General features: G+C 41.4%; 2 protein-coding genes across 9 annotated transcripts in view; one reads left to right on the top strand and one right to left on the bottom strand.

Moving 5' to 3' along the window:
- The window catches only part of mapkap1 (MAPK associated protein 1), a 45,214-nt gene extending 40,126 nt beyond the window's left edge, over positions 1-5,088 (bottom strand). The window contains exons 1-2 of one of the 4 annotated variants that reach the window (XM_049019938.1): positions 4,900-5,088; positions 81-489 (exon numbers count right to left, since the gene is read on the bottom strand). In XM_049019938.1, coding sequence (XP_048875895.1) covers positions 81-351 — 271 coding nt within the window. In that variant the 5' untranslated portion in view covers positions 352-489; positions 4,900-5,088. Of the gene's footprint in view, positions 1-80; positions 490-4,750 lie in introns of all 4 variants that reach the window. The other 3 variants (XM_049019935.1, XM_049019936.1, XM_049019937.1) reach the window with 3 other exon arrangements.
- A 3,561-nt stretch (positions 5,089-8,649) lies between these two features.
- LOC125746207 (pre-B-cell leukemia transcription factor 3-like) overlaps positions 8,650-17,871 on the top strand; it is a 60,731-nt gene continuing 51,509 nt past the window's right edge. Inside the window, exons 1-3 of one of the 5 annotated variants that reach the window (XM_049019943.1) lie at positions 8,650-8,831; positions 10,106-10,305; positions 11,091-11,170. In XM_049019943.1, the coding sequence (XP_048875900.1) occupies positions 10,109-10,305; positions 11,091-11,170 (277 nt within the window). In that variant the 5' untranslated portion in view covers positions 8,650-8,831; positions 10,106-10,108. Of the gene's footprint in view, positions 10,306-11,090; positions 11,171-17,871 lie in introns of all 5 variants that reach the window. The other 4 variants (XM_049019942.1, XM_049019945.1, XM_049019944.1 and 1 more) reach the window with 4 other exon arrangements.

The raw sequence follows: 17,871 nt of genomic DNA on the forward strand, positions 1-17,871 counted from the left end.
TGACTTTACTGCTCTGTTTAATGTACCTCAGCACAGACCCGCAATGCAGGCTGTCCAGAATCCCGCGTAACGGTACACACCTGTGTTGGACCGTCGACGGATGCCGAAGTCCCAGCTGGAGGTTATGTCGACGGACTGGGAGAGGTCGCAGGAGCCGCTCTCTGAGCCCGAGTCACTCTGTGGCCCGGGATCCGACTGCCCACCTCCACCTGGGCCAACCAACGACAGGCACCTCTCCAGGTCCACGTCATGGTCAATCAGGACCATCTCGCACATTCCGGTGTCGTCGCTGGTCACGTGAGACTGCCTGATGTGTGCCAGGATGATGGCGGGATTGTCCAGAAAAGCCATGCTCTCTCTCTCACACTCTGTCTCAATACAGAGGCTATGATTTAGTGTGAAAAATCAGAATTTCCTCTGCGACGGCGTCCTCTCTTTCTTCTGTGCGAGATTATTTTCTCCTTTCCAAGTTGTACCATGTGTGCCAACCTGTCAGGAAGAAAGGAATGAAGAGCGTTTTCATGCCCGCTGACCAGGCTGTGTTCCATCAGACTAACAGCCACTCGCAATTTCTCATGCTTCAGCAACAGAAGACCTCAAATTGCAGTGCTGCCGAGGTAACGTCTTAACTGCAAGCTGAACGCTTTCACTCGGCTGTGAGCCTCATTGTGGGGTCGTGTGTTCCTGATGAACACATCTACCGTACATCAAATGGTGCTCAAACGAGGGATGAGAAACACCCAACAGACAAATGACTTCCAAGTCTGACCAGAGCCTTTACTGAGAAACACAGCAATCACCTTCTCTTTGAATAATGATGCAAATACAACTAAATCACCAGAAGAACCAGCATGTCTTGGGGCCTTCCCCAAGCACACCACAGGCTGAAAAATGCTACAAAAAAAGTAAATAAACTTCCAATCAGAAATGACAATCACCCATCACAATAGCAGCAGAAATGTCACCCCACAGGTACTTAACATGGTTAGCACACAGCTGAGCTATGGCTTTCACCTAAGCGCAGAAAAAGGGGACAGGCTTCGGTGATTTATTCTTTAAGTCAAAAAAATCAGGAAAGATCAGAGGTGCTTGATTTAGACACAACCGCATGACTTAAGCCCCAACACTAGCTGGCTTAGTCTTCACACCAATGGGTGGCACCGTAAAACAGACCTTCCGTAAAAACCTTAAACGTTTCTATTTACTTAAGAAATCCTTTCACAGATTCAAAACCCATATGCATATATATTTATGTTAATTACAAAAAAAATACAATGATAGGCATTTGCACAGCCAGGCTATAAAAAAAGAACTCACCCCCATTTTCTTTACTTAAACCATAAACCGCTCCCATCGCACTCCAGCGCGAGCCATTACATAAATGTAGGGAAATGCTAATCTGCTAATTAACAGACTAATTAGGTAATTACCGCTTTGCAGGGGGATGCGTAAATGAAATATGACAACGAGGTCGCCGCATTTCATGGCGCTCTCGGGTTTTTTCAGCTGTCGCCGTGGCAATACAACATCAATTTAAACAGATGACAAAGCACTGTCGCTTCGCATTGGCGTGACGCACCAGCGCGCCTGACAGCGCGCTCTGCCTTCAAAGACTTCATTTTATTAGCGCCGACGTGGGGAGGGGAACTGCTGGAGCAGACTCTCCGTTTCTGCTGAGGGATTTCGTGTCACGTCAGGTGCCTCTTTACCCTGGGAAAAGGGGACCGATCCCCAGGGAAAGCTCCAGAGTGCCCGCTTTTTATAGCTGGACTTGACCAGAGACATGTTCCAGTTACGGTTCCAGGTTTTTTGGGAGCAGAGAGGAAAAAACACAAACACACTGTAGACAGGAAGATGATGGAAAGCAGGGATCCTGCAGAGACCTGCCCTCAGCTACCGCAGCACAGGAAGACCCCAACTCCAAAGTGAAATATAAACCAATCCCACTAAGACAGTGTTCCTCAACCCACACGACCACCCCCGAGAGCGCATACATTTTTGCTCCCTTCCTGCTCCTGAAACACCTGTACCAGGTTTTCAGAAGCTCCTGATAGTCTGGGAGGGAGCAAAAATTGTGGACTGTCTGCAGGATTGCATGGTTATGACTTCATTTCTGAAGAGGCTTATGCAAATACACTGTCCATTCTCAATCACCTTTATGGCTTCCTCAGTATAGGTCGGAAAGAAGTCTGTTCTAGAAAAACAGGCACCCGATATGAAATATCTATTGCAAGACTTACGAACAGACGGACAGAGACAGACAGGCAGATACACACAGCTAACAGAATTTCTCTCAGCCTGAGCTGAAGCCTTTGACATATGAGAATACAGCAGAATCTGTTGAGCTACCATATCACACTATATAACCTCCCTACCAGGAGCCGATTACTAAATCCGGACATAAAAGCAGCTCAGGATAACTACCATTCAGTGGTCAGGTGACCTGAATCTTTAAATCAGCACCTGAAAGCTCCTGTGTCCGAGTCACAGACTGTTAAACACTTAAGGTATCCCTGAGGACAAAGCCTCATCAGCCTTCTAAGCAAAATTACGGAAGGTACAGTCAAGGTCACCGCCTCAAATCCCAGAAGGAGGCCTGCTCAAGCAACCTCTGGCCAGGTACTTAACCTGAATCACTCCGGCCGCAGACCTGGGTAAAGTGGCTGTGACAATAGTGTTGACTAAGCAAGTAAATGCGATGTGTCATCACTTACAGTAAAGGCACAAGGTCAGAAACCCTCTAGAGCCAGGTTAAGTCGCAGTACAATAGCTGCTTATCGCAATTAGAAGCTGACACACTGAAATGCGCTCTGGCAGCCACGTCTAACAGAACTGGCTCCAATAGCCAGATCTCTAAACATATACTGAAATTTAGATATATCAAAGAAATACACTTGAATGCAACAATACTGAGTGATTATACAAAAAATGGCAGCAAAATTCCTTCCGAATTTTTCCATACTATTATAAATTGACAAATAGCTGAGAGGGGTGTGGAGTCTTAATGTTTTGGTAAAATGTCTGAAAAAATCCAGAACTTATACTCCTTAACAAAAACAGTGGGACTTAGAATATGAATTCAGCCAAAAACACCTCCAAGCGCGATATGATTATTGTATTTTCTTCAACAATCCAAATTAACACAGACCAATAAACAAGAAGAAAATATTTACAGTTCATGAGTTCCAGTTCCTGATTTTATCAAACGCAACAGGAAAAGGCAAGAGCCGTACTGGCCTTGCTGAAGCTCAGTCCAGCAACAAACATAAATAACCACGACAACCAGTGACGGGCTTTAGGAATCCATCTCCCTCTGCCAACAATAAGAGACTTTTTTGTTAAACTGAAGCAGTGTTAACAGTCAGTTAAGCAATTCCTACTAAACCCAAGCAGCTATCTGAAGATCATTTCTGAAATTTTGATCATAGACAGTGGTCAAAGGTTGCAGTTAAAGATGTCTGGCCTGAAGTATGTTTGCACAGCCGCGATTGTGTTATTTTTGGGATTCCAAATTTAGAGTGGACTAATTTCCAATGGTATAAGTGGATTAATGAATCCCATAAAAGCAGACCAAAGAAACCTCTGATCACATATGCACAGAACAAACAGTTTATCAAAGAGTTCAGGAAATCTGTATAACCATTAAAAACAGGAGTAAACATTTTTTTAAACTGCCAGCCCAATGAATGTTTAAGTAAACACAGCTTACCTAAAGTATGTTCATCGCATCTCTCAGTACTGATCAAAATGTGTAAGATGGAGCACTATCTGCCAATGTTCTCTAAGATTCTGTTAATGGTAATCTAAGAAATAGTGTGTTTGAATAGCGCAGCATTCAAAGTGAAACACCAGCCCTGCGAAAATGATCAACTCCATGAGATTCCACTAATCATTGACTTACTGACTTAATGTGATCGTCAAAATAGCTGTAAATGCACAAAAATGGCCATTCAGTCGTTTACCAAACTGTTGACCAATAGGCCTATTTGTTCCATGAAATCCCCACTCCTTTTTATGCTGAAAGATCCATGCTCTACTAAGGCAATCATATAAAATAAATAGTAAACATGCCAAGAGATTATTTAGACATAGCACAATAATAACACCCCAAGAGTGATAAGATGAGAGCGAGGGTCACGCAAATCCGGTACATTAGTAAAAGACATTCAAGCAATTTTTTTCCGTGCATGTTTACTATAAATGGATCCGCCTGATGTGAAAATTGGGTGCATTCATGAAGCCAGCTTTCGGTTGCATTTCTATGTTCATGGCTTGAAAACAAGCGTTATGCAAGTCACACACACATTTGCATAAACAGGGTAACTATATCGTAAATATAGCAGCAACAGCCTATAAGACGCAATGAGTAGATCTACCATGGCATTATATAACATTATTATATAATTAAACTACTACCTTAACGGTAGTACTGACATCTGAACCGTGACAGGCACTGTTTACATGTCAAACAGACACCATGCAAGGCTGGTTGACTAGCCCAGGGCAGGGTAGATATATTCCATTATAAATCGAAGAAAATTAAACGTTTCGTCTGATGATTAAGAGACTTGTTAATTGTCCACCACGGCGGCATCGGGACAGGAGAGCGGCTGTCTGTCCGTTGACAGGCGAGCGGGCGCGACCGCGACCCAGGCGGCCTAGGCAGCACCGAGCGGGCTGGCGAATGAGTGTTTTTTTCCCAAAAACATTGCCTTCCGGTGTATATTATTTCCGACGGGAATAGACTCACATTCACCGCTGAATACGATTAACTAGGCAAGTGGTGTAAGCGGGCGAAGCACTTAACCGGGCCTCGCGCGGCCACAGGCGCTCCGGCTAACCTCGGCAAGCCGGCCAGCGCCAGCCGACAGCTCCCACGTACCGCCACGCATGCCTTACGTCCGAGGGAGAAAGGGGTCCACGGACGGCTGTGTCAGGCGTGAGCATCCACGACCAGGGCAGCTCATCTCACATCTCAGTAATATCTGCGAATCGGCAGACTAGTGGTTACAGAATAACGGCCAGATCCATGAAAGCGCATTTCCTCCGTTGCCTTCCTGCTGCCGTTACCACTGGTCTAACTTGATACAGGAAGTGCATTGTTAGTTATGGAGAACACCGAATAGGAGACGCGAATAGAGTTGATTGACATCTCGTTAAGCCAGTAATATTTGAGTATTTTTGGACGGATGCCAACATTAACCAATCTGACTGCCGACAACGACGGTCAAAGGTGGGATTTAAGCGAACCGCCGCTATGTTAAAGTAGACGAATAATACAATGTAATTATTGTTTTTTTACGTTGGGTGCTGAGCAGTGTATGATCCGTTTTTATTTGGTATACGTTGCCTTGTGTACTCTCGGGTTGTTTAAAATAAACTTATAATTCATATGATATTGTGATTAACTGTACAAAGAATTACTTAAAAACACGTTACGCATTTCTGCCACATGATTATAAACCAGCAATATGAAAATTTAGCGTCACATTTCTACGTTACAACTTAAGGATTCATGAATAAATACAAGTAAAACTTTAAACCTGGCTTACAGAATTTCAGTTAAAATTAAGGACAAACCAACGGCTATACGGGCTACTGTAAGAAAAATGTCAGGTGATATTTTAATTACTAAATGTACAGATAAATAAAATTTGTCTGTTAAACGTTGGCAATATATTTATGGGAGCTTCGAATTGGTTATCATATGTTAAGTGCTCCGCAATGATTTTCAGTTTGTACCTTAAGATCCATGTCACTTGGAATAGGCTACACCGATACAGACCCCCCGCCCATCAAACCAGACCAGGATAAGGATATATGTAAATGTATTGACTCATTCAGTCTTTTAGAATTATTCATACGTTACTGTCCAAGTCTCACATGTATCTGTTTTACCATGCTACTTCATAGTTTGTGACTGAGCTACCACAATACATTTTTTTGCAATAAAACGTGAGCTTCCCTGACGTTTTCTGTTTTTTTTTTTTTTTTCAACAGACAGCGCAGCAAAATGAAACGCTGCGAAGGACCCCGCAGAACCACAGCGAGGAGGAGCCATGGCGGCCAGCGTGCTCTCCCCTTGACGAGTATCCTGTGTGGCCTGACAGCTCTGTATTCCAGTGACACGTGCGGAGCTGCCGCGAGACCCCTGTTCATTCAGCCTTGGAGCGCGCGGTGAACTGGTATCTCAAGGTCAAGTGTGGGAAAAAAGGAACTCGGCAACTCCATATTAGTGCAAAAAATGGTATATATATTTATATTCTATTATCCTGAGTGACAACTCTACAGGCAAATACAAGAGACTAAGAAAATTAAATATAAGTGTGATTCATTCTTATACAGTGTATAACAGTACTATAGACACAGGTAAATCGTATGGCTGTTTTCTACACATTACAAACCCCAAGGATATGAACTGTGTATAGAGCTAGTGTTGCATATAGAATGAGAGTAATGTATTGTGCATTATGTCTGTCTCACTACTTATAATTTATTGTATTTGATTATTTATTGACAGTGCACTAAAAGCCTTACATGTGGTATGCCCACATGCATGGTTTTTATCACTAATCGGTGTTCTTTGACTGTATCACTTCCGAACACGATTATATATAAATAAAATCAAACAGTTATTTCAATAAATCAAACAAAATTGTCGTTATTAGAATTCTGTGATTTTGTAGTATAACTTCCCTGGGTTCGGCTCTTCAGTCTTTCCATGACGCGACTTATGATGGGGGGATGACTACATTGTTACCGCTTGTGTCACTGCAGAAAAAAAAATGCAAACATAAAAACTGACTAATACACAATCCAAACATCCTGCTGCACCATTTAATCAATCGCCTAAGCAGCTGAATCAATATAAATTTCTATTAGTTTAAACACACTGGCCGCAGTAAATCTTAACATGTTGATTGGAAGGCATTCTGCAGACCAATTCAGCTGCCCTGTGTTTGTTTATAACCACACAGTTAAATAAAAACTCTCTGTCTAAAAAAAATATATTAAATCATATACGACGTCCACAAAAGTGATTGTGCATCTAGATATGTTTGTTTAACCCAGACCGTTTTACTAGTTCTACCTCTTTTCTTGAAGAGATTACGGAGATTGATTCTCGGTTACGTTTGGCAGTTGTTGCAAACAACAGGATATTGTAAAAAAAATAATACTGTGCATATACTGTATTAATGGGTCAAAATTTCAAATGCAATATATGCCAACTGATTCCTTTAAAAATAAAAATGTATCATTACATAAAATTATCATTTGAAGTCGTGCATCTGCATCTTCATGCTAAATGCTTTTTTTCTGGTTGTATATTGCATTTACAGTTAATGCCGTATTTACATTATTCCTTCCAGAGTGAGGATATGTCGTGGAATTTTTTTTCAGCCAGATGGATAGAGGGATGGATTTACTTACGTATTCATTCATTTCACCCCAGTCCTTCTGACAGCCCGTATAAATAAATGAGCGAAGCGCCGCAGGTTCACTGCTCCACGCGATCACTGTCTCTCAGTGTGCCTGAGTATTTTTGAGAAGTACACCGTTTAAAAAGAAATGTCGTGGAACCAGCTTACTAGATGCAGTTGTGTTGCAGCACACGAAATGCAAAATTTGCAAATGGCGTACAATGTATTTGATGTTTATCTTTCCTATATATCTCTCAAACAATAACAATACAGGTATTAAAATAGTCTAGTATTTAAACCCCCTTATTTCCATTATAAATGATTGCAAATTAGCTGCCAATTTCTCTTAACGCTGAATAATTACAGTAAGACCGGTTATGCGCGTTTTTCCTTTGACAAATTATTTGACCAGTCTTTATACCTGTAAGGAATTTGACTGTCATATACAGTATTCGTATTTCATTCAATCATTTTTATTGCATCAAGGAAAACAAAACATGTTTTATACACAGGAGAAATTCTAAGTAGTTTCCCCAAAAATAAACTGCTTATTTCCATTTGCATGACAAAACGATATTGTATAAGTATCCAGTTGTTAAGAAATAACAAACATTTGCAGAATAACAAATATGTTAAGTGTATCTGAAAACAGACAGCAACAAACAGTATCAATAGATAATATTTACAACACAACAATAAACATAGTATTTCGTTTCACGTATAGATGAAAACTCTGGCCACATGTATTGCAGAATAACATTGTAGCGCATGCATTAAGAATTCAAAGCATGGAATGGGTACATGGATTATAGTAACAAACTGTTTAAACTATCCATCTCAAAAGTTTCGGAGCGCTATGAGAAGTTTTCAGGTTTTCCGCCACTGATGAAACGGCTCTCATTGTACTGGCAGCGAAGCATTGTTGGCTTTTGAAATTCAAAAGACATAAAGCACGAAGACAGCACGCTGACTGTTCTCTGGAAGGCGTGCAGCTAGGAAAAAAACACGCTCATTATTACGAAAAGTAATAAAACGCGTTTAAATACCCACAACAAAAAGTTTGTGTTTATTTCCCAAGGCTGAGTGAAGCCAGCAGAGTAAACACTGTATCACTGCATCCGCAAGGTGCTCCGAGGCCCCTCGCTGCTACCATAGCAACTGACAAAGAGAAAACAGCAGCGCCGCCTGCATGTGTGGTCGATGTCACCCCTGGCAACAGCCAATGGGAAGTTCCCTGACGATTCGCACAACCACGTTGAGGGTAGCGGGTCCTCAGGGTGGGTTTAAGACCCGAACGTATCGCGACGATAGGAAAGCTTGCCCGTCAGTTCAGCGCCACAAAGCGTGGATTGGCGCAGCAGCGCTCATCTCCCGACGCTGTAATATGGCTTCTTCGGGTCTACCTTGTGGGTAAGGCTCGGTGGAGGACATTGCCACTGGCTTTTGAAGCGGGCAGCTCGGGCGATTCGTTTTCCCAAACGAAAAGCGTAACAATAGTCGGGGTTTCAAGTCTGCGGACTCGATTTTGACTTCCTTTGCTTAACTGGAACATGTTTTCAAGGAGTTTAATGTGAAGGTATTTTTGCACTGATCTCAAGCGAAGTAAAAGAGGAGGGACAGGTGTTTGTTAAGATACTGATCGTGCAGTTTGTTATTAAGAACAATTTAATCTGTATTAGAGTTGGTTCTGTTCCTGGAAAAGACAGTACGGAGGACTCAACGCCCCCTCTGTTGGGCGGACCCTTGATTTCGATTTTGTGGGTTACTCCTTTTCCCCTTACCCTATTCTGAGACGTCTGCGCCGACTGAGTGTTATTGGCAGATTGTCAATTGCTCAGTACCACTGCCGTCACATAACTTAAAGCACACGCGGGTTGATGATTCGTCTCATAAATGTCAACGGCCATACGCCTTTTGCGCATTTTTACAGCGTTTAATCGATTTTGGCAGACGCATTTTTACAGTTTTTTAACCCGAAGAACTTTTTAAAAACATTTCCGTATTTTCATTTTTTCCAGCATCGCCGATGATTGTCAATCATTCACATGCATTCTGTTTTTTAAATTTTTTGGTGAATTTCGATATTTTGAATTCGATCGAAAACACCACTGCTGGTTACGATTGTTGTATGCTTTAATTTATTTTTTATTTTAAATTTGCCATTTTTTACGCCAGTTGTCTTCAAAAGTGTTGGATCCGAATTATATAAATGGAGATGATTTGTACAAGTTCGCAAGACAATTTAGTCAAGAGGACGGAATTAATAAAATACAGATATTAAAACTGCGAGGAGGTAAAGAACTAATACAAGACACCAAATAAGACGATTCTAACGGGATCAAAAGAGCAGAAGCTACCAGTTTAATACTGAAATTATGCATTTATAGCAGAATATAGGCTATATATACAGGACACTTACGGCCACAGATGTAAGGTGTGAATTTATATGTTTGTCGAGGAGATTTTTTCCCAAGAAAAAGTAATTGCTTCCACACGCGTTTTTCTCGTTGCCGTTAGTTACGGTCAATAAATGCATCGGTATTTTTCTTATTTTTTTTACATGATCTAAATATTTCCCATTCGGTTTTTCTTGCCTTCATAAAGGAATTACGTTTGCATGTGATTGAACATATACAAGGTCTTTTCCGTGGCTCGAGGAGAACGCATTGATTGTGTTGCGGCAGACTATGGACGATCAGACGCGGATGATGCAGGCTCTCGGCGGTGTCAGCCTGGCGGGACACGCGGTGCAGGGCGGCATGCAGCTGCCACCTCCGCTCGGACACGATGGCATGGACGGAGACGGCAGAAAGCAAGACATCGGGGACATTCTGCATCAAATCATGACCATAACTGACCAAAGTCTGGACGAGGCGCAAGCAAAGTTGGTGCTTTTTATGCATTATTCCACATAAGCATTGGTTATTGCATAAAGCAGTGGCTTATTGTGTTGGTTTGCGCTTGCTGCACTGATATATTGGCGTTTTATTGTAGCTCACAAAAACAGACGCCTTGGAATGAATGCACACCGGTGATTGTTTGATTTTTCCCCCCCAAAAGTAAAGAAGTATAAAATAAATGAGTTCATAGCACAAGCTGTGGCGTATATAATCGTGACCACGTAATGTCGACTCAGGCTTTACCTGCCCTTTTGACTTGGGTTCGACCAAAAGTTCAACTGGTGTAATTTTGAAATGTCGAAATTTTTTTACCGTGATGTCATCAACGTCGTAAAATCACCACTGCTGTCCCAGATGGATCATTCAATGATTCACTTAATAAATCAGGCTTATATCCCATATTTATCTAATTTGAGTAGCATATCGATTGCTAATCTGTTGGGAAATTTGTTAATGTGGGTTATTTCTCAGTCAGTAAGTTCAAACGGCCACTTTGAAAAATCGTGCTTTCTTCTGAACGAGAGTACATGTAGAGTTGCTTCTGTCAACTAAAATCTGCAGGTTCATATTAGTTAAACTGCTATTAAAGTTAGCTAGAACAATTAATTTCACATGTAGTTGGCAATTGTCTTTTTAGTAATGCTTCGCCTAGACCGATGCGAAGATACATTTAACACAGCAGTTAAATGAAGAATCCATTGTATTAAAACTCATTTGTAGTTGTAGCTGTATATCTTTATCTGTATATTATTGGTTTTGTTTTAAACTGAAACAGGAAACATGGACTGAACTGCCACAGAATGAAACCGGCACTCTTCAGTGTGCTCTGTGAGATAAAAGAGAAAACAGGTAAGAGTTTTAAGTTTTTTTCTTTTTTACGGTAAAAAAATTGTGGAGATGGATAGTTGGTATTAGAAGTCTTCACTCTGCCCGGTCAAAAAGCAAATGCACAGCGCCATCATTGTTATATTTTAGTTGTTGTCCTTACAAAAATTTTCCAGTGTTTTTTCTTACATTTCAAACCTCAGTCTTTGATCTGTTCAAACCTGGAATCGTCAACCTGTCCGTACACGGACAAACGTGCCCGTGGCAAGACCTGTCTATGTCCGTGGCAAAATGTGTTGATTGGGGAAAAAACTACGTAGGATACATTTTTAATACTCTGTCCTTGGTAAAAAAAAATGCGTTTTTGATTAAAACGTCTGTCAGAATTCGCCATGGTGATGACCCCCTGGTTCAGTGGAGGTAGATGTGGTGGTCAGCTTCCCAAAGGCACCTAGACCATGATGCCTGCCAAGAGAAGGGGGGGGTGCTGAAATTCAGATTCCCTCCACCCTGACAGCTAATTTCATAAACAGCCGGTGACACGAGCAGGAAACGGAGGTGACATGCATTTTATTATGCGCGTTATTTCAGAAATGCGCAAAGACGACGCCATTTAGCGTAGTATTAACCGGTTTATCGTGAGCAAAGCGTCAGTTGCCCTGATAAAAAATAAACAAAAAAAAATCGGGACTGAAACATTGTCTAAGACTTCTAGTGCAGTTCAATTTATTTCTAAATTTAACTAATCGCTTGTAATGCGAAAATGAGACACGGGTTAATATCTGCATGGGAAAAGGTAATTAGGCCAAAATGCTGCTGTTCACAATTTGAAATATTGCCTACTAGAACTATACTTGTAATCGTCGCATCCACGTCAACTCATAAAACATTTATTTTATCTGAGTATTTTTGTAAGTTTTAAACATTGCGTAGTAGGCTTGTTAATATGTATAGAGTAAGCCTATACTAAAGTTTAGAGTAAACATACTTCTGTTTGATAGACGTATTCAGCATCAGACATGAAAGTTGAGCATTGAAATACCAACAGAAATTGCGCCATCGACGTGTATGAAGATTCTGCATTATTAAAGCGATTAAAAAGCACCGCGGCGTTTTAGATTTAACTCAGAGCCATGAGAGCCGAAGTGCAGTTTGAACCTTTTAAATCTCAGACACAAAGTTTACGGTGTGATTTATGAACGCCTCTTTGCTACGGGGGAATGAATAGACCTTAAGTACAGAGAAGGAAGCAACCATTACTTTATAAAAAGAGTCGAAGCATTTTTCTGTTAAGCGCTGTGGAAATATTTGCAAATCTATCTATAATATATCTATAATTGCTGCAGTCTAATCATTGCAACACTGCAGCAACAAAGTAGGGCATCATTTCTGTACAAGTTGCATGGATATTTTTCTGGATTTCGGGATACTTTACCACGGTAGTTTAACCCGCATGCAAACCCGCATGTTTAACGCGGCCTTGCAAAACTGGCACTGTCGGCATCACCGCAAAGACGGTGACTGGCCAGCAACCTGTATCACGCACAACAAACCAGAAGAAGTTTGCGGCTTTACGTTCTTGGACTACTTTTTGAAACTTTATTTTATTTCATGGTAGAAATGAAATTATCCGAAATATCCAGAATTACTAAAATGTAGATTGTAATTTAAATAAACACACGCATTTCTTCTACAAACGGACTGATATCACATTAAAATATTAATCTTATTTCCATTTGCAAGACCACGTACTGGGGATGCGAGTCCGTTCAGATCATAACCGTAAAAGTATATAATTCCAATAAACCCGAAGTTAACAAGCGACAAAGCCCGTTTTAAGCTGAAAAACACACTTCCACCGTTTTATGGTTATTACAGTTTTACTAGGATTGTTCTCAGTAACCCATATTGGATGTTTTTTTTTACTGTCTTTGTAATTTGTTTTTAAATTGTGCGCTAATCAGGATTTAGCTATAAATGATTTAACGGATTCCACACAGGCAGTGTAAACTCTGGTGTCAGCAGACTTATAAACCCCAAGCTTGCTTGATCCTAATTATTTTTTGGAATGTTCATATGAATATCGTTTATCTATCGGCTACATCGTAAATAATATATTACTAGCGTAATTAATATATATATATATATATATATATATATATATATATATATATATATATATATATATATATATATATATATATAGCGTACTATAAGTAGACTTATTAAATATCATATATATGTATTAGGGTTTTAGAAACTAAACTCAAATTTAAACTCGTAGTTTTACTTCTCAAATAAGTATTATTATGACTTTTATCATTTATTTTTTTATATCCTCTATAATTTTAAAGGAGTACGGTACAGGCGGTTAACAGGCTGTCAATGTTGCAGCACGGCTAGTGCGGCTCATTTATTCAGGTCTGCTCCGCGTTTTCATGTTTTCTTTTTGGAAGCGTATGTTATTCCGAGCACATCGGATCATGGACGATTAAAGCCATGGACTTGAACTTTGAAGGTTGCTAGTTCAAGTCCCAGAAGGGACCTGAGTTAGCCGCTTCACCTGAGAGGACGCGAGCAATTACCCGGCTGTGTAAACGGACACAACGGTATGTTGCTGCGGATGAAAACAAAGTAACGGCAGTTACATGGCAGTACGTCTGCGCGTTTTCTCTCTGCAGCGGTGTCCATGGTAGTATTGCAGGTTTACAAGCTGCGTGACACTAGATATAGACTCGGAGAAGATTATAAAAACGTAATGAACTTCTAGGCTGCTGGAGGTCCGGTGGTGCGTGATGTTTCTTTATGTCTGATAGGAACGGCGGGGGTGGGGGCGAGCTTTGGAGAGGAGGTGGGAAAATGGTGTCTAAACGCTTTAGCCGCGGGGCGACAGCCCGTAGCAACGACTATAAGCCGCCAGACGCTAGGCCGAAGGCTGAGGGGGGGGGGGGGGGGGGCAAAAGAATGAGCAGATAGAGAGAGAGAGAATCTCGCTTTAGTGGTGGTCGCTGTGCTGGTGGAGTCGTACATTGTTGTCCACAGTGTGAATCGTTTTCCTGACAAGTAATAGAATTTTCCCTTATCTTGATGACGAGTTTCACATTGCCTTCCTTATCTCTGCAGGCAGACAGTATATAGACACTGTACGGTCTTGATTTGGGCTATGTGGATGTTTATATGTATATCACAATATCAGTTCAAGTGTCGCTGGTAGCATATATAAATATATATAATAACTGTAGCTTTGTCTTAATACAATTTTTATTTATGATTTTTTTGTTTATGGATTATTCCTCCGATAAGTGCTGTGTATTTTAACATCTGGATGAAAATGATAGGCCTACATATATACAGTTAAATGTATAAGTGCGATATATAATACCCTTACATACATTTTCTGGAGAAACAAATTTTCTGGAAAAATGAATCACGAGATTCCTTAAATTAACTGATATAAATCTCAGTTACATTTTCCCTGACTGCACTGTACGCATTCGGTTATTTTATTGAAGCAGTTTTAAAAAGCATGTGGAAGCACATTTATCTAGAGAAAAAAACACCTCCATATATAGAGAAATACTGTGAGTGGAGAGTGTTAACAAAGCGCTTAATAAGTGTTTAAAAGTGCTCACGCTGAGATTTTTAACTATAGATTGCTATTCTGAATCACTAGACCACCTGTGGTGCTTACCTTCACACGTATAGAGTTTTATCCGTAATTAAAAGATATTATTTTTTCATTAAAAGTTTTATTAAAGCTTTATTTGAATGTTCATAAAGAGCATATATTCTATACAAATTATTTTAATGAGCTTGTTTGCTCGATATATTGTTTTAGTCTCCTGTAATCCTAATTTTTAAAGGGTATTTCTTTTTTAAAGTTTAAACACAATAATTTTGAAATGGTATAAAACAATGGTCAAAAAGTTTATGTGTCCTTTTTATAGATTTTTTTAAAACCATGTTGCCATCAGCAATGTCTAGTGTGAAATGTGTGTTTGTTTTATTTTTTAAGTGGTATTCATGGTAAATAGCGCGCATTCTCTGGGTTTGTTTAGCAAATTGTGTCTCTGTGGGAACACTATTTGTACAGCAGTCCTCCAGAAGGACAGGGTTATGTCCCGTATGGATGGTGATAAGCCTGGTTTTTGTTGATAAAACACCCGGCTTATATAGCAGAGCTCTTTGTGCGCGCCGCGTGTGCGTGTGTGTGTGCACGCGTGTGCGCGCGTTTGTCAACACGCTTAACATTTACAAAGTAGAAGGACTTTCTATTTTTATCGTTTCTTAATTTAAAAGTAAATCATGCAGATTAACAGAGTTGGTACTTCTAAATGTGAATACTCGTACATTTTTGTGCAGACGCGTGCATATTTAACTTAGGTGACTCGTTTGCTGGCTGTATATATCACAGTTATACGAACCGAACAGATAGAGAGGATAAACTGTAACATCTAATCTAACATTAATCTCCTGGGGAAAGAGAGAAAAAAGATGTTATCTGCTTCCTCTGGAATGGCTTTCTGCGCGGTTTTATCTTTCCAGACCTTAGTATTTTGATAATTTCCATCTGACTTGTCCGAAAACAAAAGCGATTAATAAACTGTAAAATATAAACGATAAAATGCGTAGGAAATTAAGAAAAATATACTCAGCAGTAAAGTTTTGGTTTCATTTTTTATTGATGTTAGTATGACATGGAACGGACAGCCCTTGGGGATACATGTCTGTTATTGTATGTACGGTACGAATATCTTAAAACGTAACATTTAATTTGAATCCTAGCCATTCGTATTGGTGCTCGCGTTTCCACACGTAAGCGACGGCCTGCTTGTATGCGGGGGTCTTTATGGAGTGTGCGCGTGCACATGTTTGTATTGTGGGGGTGTGTATCTGTGACGGAGGGAAAGAAAGACGGTCGAAGAAAATAAAAGGGGCAAAAAAAATAAGGAGTGTTATTACAGGTGGGGGGTGCGGGGGAGCTATTAACAGCATCCAGTAACTGCTGGGTCATACTGCTGGCTAATTAAAAAAGGTCGTGGGGGGGGGGGGGGGGGTGCTCAGAATTAGGGAACAGAGAGAGAAACTTAGCACCCGCCGGGAAAGAGTGCCGCTGTCACTGCCAGCCTCTGTCCATGCAGCACACAGCTCTCCACTCGAGAGTCCCTGTGGCATTATCAGCGGGGCAGGTCACGCCCCCCCCACCCCCACCCCCACCCTACCCACTCCAAACTCATCTCTTTTCCCATTAAACTACATCGCAGCTGAATATGTCCAGCCCTGGACCGGAACACATTCTCCACGCCCCAGATACACCGCTTAGCTATCACCACAGCCTGCACGAGGACCAGCGGCTTCCGGCGAAAGGTCAAATACCAGAGAAAAGAATGTACCTCTGTTCATCTACCAGTAAAAGTGCAGCTAGACAGTGAGGCACTTAAAATGTGTGTCCCGAGAACACATAGAAATCGTAGCCTTTCTCTCTATTGCATGTTGCATTGGATAAAAGTACAAGATAATAATAATAATAATAATTATTATACATGGCTGTTATGATGGACATTGGCTGGAAGCAGCTGGAATGGAGAAATTTCAGTTCTCAAGGGCTGTGTCCTTGAGCTGAGGGTGTAGCCTCCTGACGCGCGTGTTGGGTAGGGCTGCTTATACTGAGAAATGTGGAAGTAAAGCTTTGAATTAATGCTAACCAACACACACACACACACACACACACACACACACACACACACACACACACACACACACACACACACACACACACACTCCTGTACCGCTAAGTCAAGTGAACAGCCTTTTAAAATGCCCCCCCCGTTTGCGTGGATGTCCTGGAAATCTCCTAACTGCGGTTTAGGTAGAAGCTGAAGGGCTGCAGTTCTTCCTCGTCCCACCGCTAATGCCTCCGAAGCATTAATTCACTTTGATATGCTAATGACGGGGGCATTATGCAAGAAATGAGATTAAGTAGCAGCATGCAGTCATTTCGTTGTCTGTAATTTGAGTGTTTTTTTGTTTGTTTCGGAAGACGCTCCTTGTTCTCCCTTGTCTCGCTTTGTGTTTACGCAACCCGATCTGGAGGTCGGACGGGGAAGCTTCTAGAATTTCGCCTAGACTTTTCTTCTATTTTTTTTTTTGACATGTCAAATAAGTTACTCTTTTCCAAACTCGGCCTTTTTTCTTCAAGCCGCTGTCTCACCGAAAGTTGGGGGCAGCACTAGCGGGAGCAGTAGAGTGTGTTATATGTCATGCAGACTTTTCCCCGTCTTTGTCGTCGGCTGTACAGCCGTGGTAAACACGGTAAATCCGTCGTCGGCCCATGGTGTCGCATTGTTTAAAGCATACCCTGCCTTGACGCTGACCAGCGCTCACCTTCTGATTGGGGGGCCAAGTACCGTGCCCCCTCGCTCCTTTTCTCGATCCCGTCAGCAGTAGCTGGGGGGGGGGGGTGGCGCATGGATGAATGGCATAGACCCACCTGTCAGTTTCTGCTCCAGCTTAATCAGCTGGACCTCCCCCCCCCGCCCCCGCTCCATAAAGGGAAGCTTTAATCCACGGAATGAGGAGGAATTTCACATCCCAGCATGCTCCGGAAGGCCGTAGAACCCCCCCTCCTTGAAATGGGGTGGGTGGGTATCTGTCCTGTCACCTCAGCTCCTGCCTCCAATCTTTGCCTCACTATTGATCGACAGGGAACCCTAGACCACGTGCTA

This window comes from Brienomyrus brachyistius, chromosome 7 (assembly GCF_023856365.1).
Source record: "Brienomyrus brachyistius isolate T26 chromosome 7, BBRACH_0.4, whole genome shotgun sequence".
In the NCBI taxonomy this organism is placed as follows: Eukaryota; Metazoa; Chordata; class Actinopteri; order Osteoglossiformes; family Mormyridae; genus Brienomyrus; species Brienomyrus brachyistius.